The sequence below is a fragment of the Centruroides sculpturatus genome, unplaced genomic scaffold, assembly GCF_000671375.1.
Source record: "Centruroides sculpturatus isolate CEXI.00-Female unplaced genomic scaffold, Cexi_2.0 scaffold249, whole genome shotgun sequence".
Taxonomy (NCBI): domain Eukaryota; kingdom Metazoa; phylum Arthropoda; class Arachnida; order Scorpiones; family Buthidae; genus Centruroides; species Centruroides sculpturatus.
Genome location: NW_019384482.1, coordinates 121,434 through 125,838, shown reverse-complemented (window position 1 = coordinate 125,838; position 4,405 = coordinate 121,434). Strand labels below are relative to the sequence as shown.

Below are 4,405 nucleotides of genomic sequence, written 5' to 3'. Positions count from 1 at the left end.
CTGAAATAGTTTGTTTACGGCCCCTCGATGTGGGTTCCTGTCCGTGGTGAGGGGACCTCCCAGAGATGGTTTAGTAACTCTTCTTTACCATCTCTGGGATATGAACGCCCACCCATGTGTTTGCCGTGCGTGGTGTCTCATATGCCGGAAAGGGGGATCCTGGTAGTTGAGGGGCAACATAACGTTCCCAACACACTGCTTTGGCCCCTGCTTTGGATAAACGGGAGGCTCAAATCAGGCTCTGTTTGAGTCAATCGGCTGGTCATTGAGTCATTCTTGACCTCGGCTTGGAGTCAACCAATCGATGCAGACCGGGCAGACACGTCAGACTAGATGTGCTCTTCTTGACTGCATTGTGAGGGTATAGCTCCTAGGAAACCCTGGTGTGACGGTCTATGGGAATCTCTCATGTGACGGCATCCCCTTGTTGGGCCCCATGGTGGGTGGGGTCACTGGGAGCTGAATTAATATTACATAATCATGGATGATCAAAAAACAAAAACTACAGACAATTCTACAAGGAAACAAATCATTTCCAGTCAGCCCACCTACTTCATAGTCCATGCTACTGGACAAACACCTCTATCAAAATGTTCTCATTTTCTGATCCAGAAGCTGTTTGAATCTACAGTTGGAAATTTGAAAAAAATACAAAAATTGAGGTCAGGAGATCTGCTAGAAACAGCCTCACCTCAACAGTCTGCAAAACTTTTGGCAATTAAGACACTCGGGAGATATAGAAGTAACTGTCACCCCACATGGAAGTCTAAACTCATCACGTGGTGTGATATCAGAGATCGATCTGATATCTGAAGATGAATCAGATATTCAGATCAGCCTTTCTGATCAAGGTGTAACTGCCATTCGACGCATCTCCATTCGTCGAGATGACAAGTTAATTGCTACCAAACACTTAATTTTAACGTTTAACAAATTGACATTGCCATCTTTCATTACTGCAGGATATTCGCGCTGTCCAGTCTGCCCCTACGTTCCAAATCCGCTGCGTTGCTTCAAATGCCAGCGGTTTGGACATTCACAGACATCCTGCCAAGGCAAAAGCGTATGCGCACAGTGTGGGATGAAGACCACGTTAGTACTGAATGTAAAAGTACCCCATGCTGTGTGAACTGTAGAGATGCCCATCCTTCCTACTCTCGGAAATGCCCTGCATGGCAGAGAGAAAAAGAGGTTCAACGGTTAAAAACCATAAATAATATATCATACACAGAGGCCCGTTGTATGGTCACTCCAAGTCCACCAATGAAACAAAAAACCTTTGCTGTTGTGTTGAAATCTACCAAGACATGTGGGGTTCAAACAGATATTTCTGTATCCCCAAGTGAATCTCTTACTTGCCATGCAAAATGTTTATTGATCCCATCTGCACAATTAGAAGAAAAGGAGAACACAAAGACCAAAACCTTTGTAACTAAAATGGGAGTAACAACCAGAAATGTGGGTTCTAAAAAAGCCAGTAAGAACCCACTTAACAAACAGAGTGAAAGCAGCCGTCTCTAAAGTCTCAAAAAAATCAGAAGCTCAATCTATGAGTGAGTTTTCTGACATATCTGATGAAGAGCATTATATGGAGGTGTCAAAACCAAAGTCACCTCCAAAAGAGAAACCGTCTATGAAATTAAAGAGGGATACCCTCGCAAAGAATGCTGCCTCAAACACACAATGGATTATAAAATAATCCAATGGAACTGTCGTGGTTTCCGCAACAACTTCTCTGACATTAAACACTTGACATCATCTACCTCATCTTTCTGTGTGGCACTCCAGAAAACCCATCTAAAACCTGGAGAAAATATTTCTTTAAAAGGATTCAATCTCTGTCGCAAGGATGATGATAGCCCTCTGCTATCATCATCCTTGATACTGGTTTCAAACCACTATACTGGCTATACTGGTTTCAAATGACATCCCATCTTTACCGATACAAATAACCACTGATTTGCAAGCTGTGGCAGTCAAACTTTCAATTGGTGTAACTGTCACAGTTTGTTCTATATACTTGCCACCAGACGTCAGAGCCAATGAGGATGATTTGGACGCATTAGTCGAACAGCTGCCAACTCCGTTCCTGTTACTCGGTGATTTCAATGGTCACAATACGATGTGGGGCAGTCCCGACATTAATTGTCGAGGCAGGACCATTGAAAGATTCATAGGCAATCAGCAAATCTATTTATTTAATACGGGAGAAGTGACGTACTTTCATGCCCCTACAAGAACATTCACTGCCATTGATCTATCATTAGCAAGTCCAAACCTGTTTTCAGCATTTTCATGGGAGGTTGGATGTAATCCACTCTCTAGCGACCACTTCCCAATATTTCTAAAATATCGAGGCAGAGAAAGCTGTGAAACAGCCCATCCTCTACGCTGGAAACTCGAAATGGCAGATTGGCCTTCATTTTCCTCTTTGGCTAACATCACTGAGGAAATGGTCAATACTGCTGATATCAATGATGCAGTTGAGGTTGTCACTTCCAGTATCATTCAGGCAGCAGAAAAAACAATGGGGAATACATCAACTAGATATTCAAAACATCCTAAACCATAATGGAACCAGAATTGTGAGGCAGCATTTAAAGCACAAAAGAAAGCATGGTGGATTTTTAGATGATACCCCATTGCTGAAAATTTCGTTGCTTTTCAAAAAGCAAAGGCAAATGCCAGAAGAATAAGGAAGCAAAGCCAAAGGGACTCATGGAGGAAGTATGTTTCAAGCATAACATTTTCCACTAGCTCAAAAGCAGTCTGGGATAAAATCCATAAAATCAATGGGAAATATACTTCTCACTGTCTGTCCATGCTGGAAAATAATGGCACAATAACCAGCGATATACAGCGTATTGCTGATACATTGGATGAAACATTTTCTGCTTCATTTAGTAATATTGCGTATTCAAAGAATTTTCAGGCTTATAAAGCCCAAAGAGAAAAACAGTGTTTAAACTTTTACTCCTCATCTAATGAGGAATATAATGTGCCATTCACTAGAATTGAATTACATACAGCAATCTCTCGCTTGGGGAATAGTGCTGTAGGCCCGGATAAAATCCACTACAGCATGATTAAAAATCTGTCAAACAATTCCATTTCTAATCTCTTGCATCTGTTTAACTGAATATGGACAGAACATACTTTTTCCGACACTTGGAGGCTATCTACCATTATTCCCATTCCCAAACCTGGTAAAGATCACAAGAATTCCTCTAACTATAGACCAATCTCTCTGACAAGTTGTCTCTGTAAAATTTTTGAGAGAATGGTAAACAGACGTCTAGTGTATCTCTTAGAGAAAAAGGAATACTTTTCACCATATCAGAGTGGTTTTCGTAGGAACAGAAGTACCACTGAAAACCTGGTAAACTTTGAAACATCTATACGCGAAGCATTTGTTCGAAGACAGCACTTAGTGTCTGTTTTTTGACATAGAGAAGGCCTATGATCACTGTTGGTGATACGGGATACTTTGTGATCTACACCAATTTGGATTGCGGGGTAATTTGCCAATTTTTATAAAAAGCTTTTTACAGAATCAAAGATTCTAAGTTAGGATGGGCAACACTTTATCTAGGCTCTTCACACATGAAGAAGGTGTTTATCAAGATTCTATTTTGAGTGTGACTCTGTTCCTAATTAAAATTAATAGCATAGCTAACTGTCTCCCTCCCGGTGTAAACACTCTTTGTATGTGGATGACTTTCAGATCTCCTGCCAGTCTAGTAATATGAGTTTTATTGAGAGACAACTTCAAACTTCCTGAAATCACATATATGATTGGTCCAAGACCAATGGCTTTACGTTTACCGCAGCGAAGACATTGTGCATCCACTTCTGCCGAAGGCGTGGTTTGCACCTGGATCCTGAAATTTATTTAAATGGGGATAAAATTCCTATGGTGAATGAGGCTAAGTTTTTGGGTGTTTTTTTTTAACCAAAAACACATTCTTGCCACACTTGCGCAACTTGAAGAGTAGATATTTAAAATCTTTAAACCTTTTAAAGGTACTATGCTGCTCATCCTGGGAAGCAGACAAAGTTTCTATGCTCAGGATTTATAGGGCCCTTGTTCGCTCTAAGCTGGATTACGGTTGCATTGTTTATGGCTCTGTGCAAGAATCTACGCTTCAGATGCTGGATCCAATCTACCATCAAGCACTACGTTTGTGCACTGGCGCTTTTCGAACTTCTCCTGTACAAAGTTTGTTTGTGGATGCTTATGAGCCTCCACTATCTCTCAGGAGAGAACAGTTGTCTCTATTTCACTATATAAAACAGAAATCTCACACGAAACCTTCAGTTGATTGTACAGTATTAGATACTCCACTGAATAGGTTATTTGAAGCTTGCCCAAGTTGTGTTCCAACATTTGTCATAAGAATGGAGA

At 40.9% G+C, this 4,405-nt stretch overlaps 1 protein-coding gene across 1 annotated transcript; it reads left to right on the top strand.

Annotated features, from left to right (window-relative positions):
* The first annotated feature begins 480 nt into the window (after positions 1-480).
* LOC111621493 lies at positions 481-1,521 on the top strand. Its single transcript, XM_023363649.1, has 3 exons — positions 481-662; positions 724-894; positions 963-1,521. Exons 1-3 carry the CDS (start codon positions 481-483, stop codon positions 1,519-1,521), a joined length of 912 nt encoding a protein of 303 aa, XP_023219417.1.
* The last annotated feature ends 2,884 nt before the right edge of the window (positions 1,522-4,405 follow it).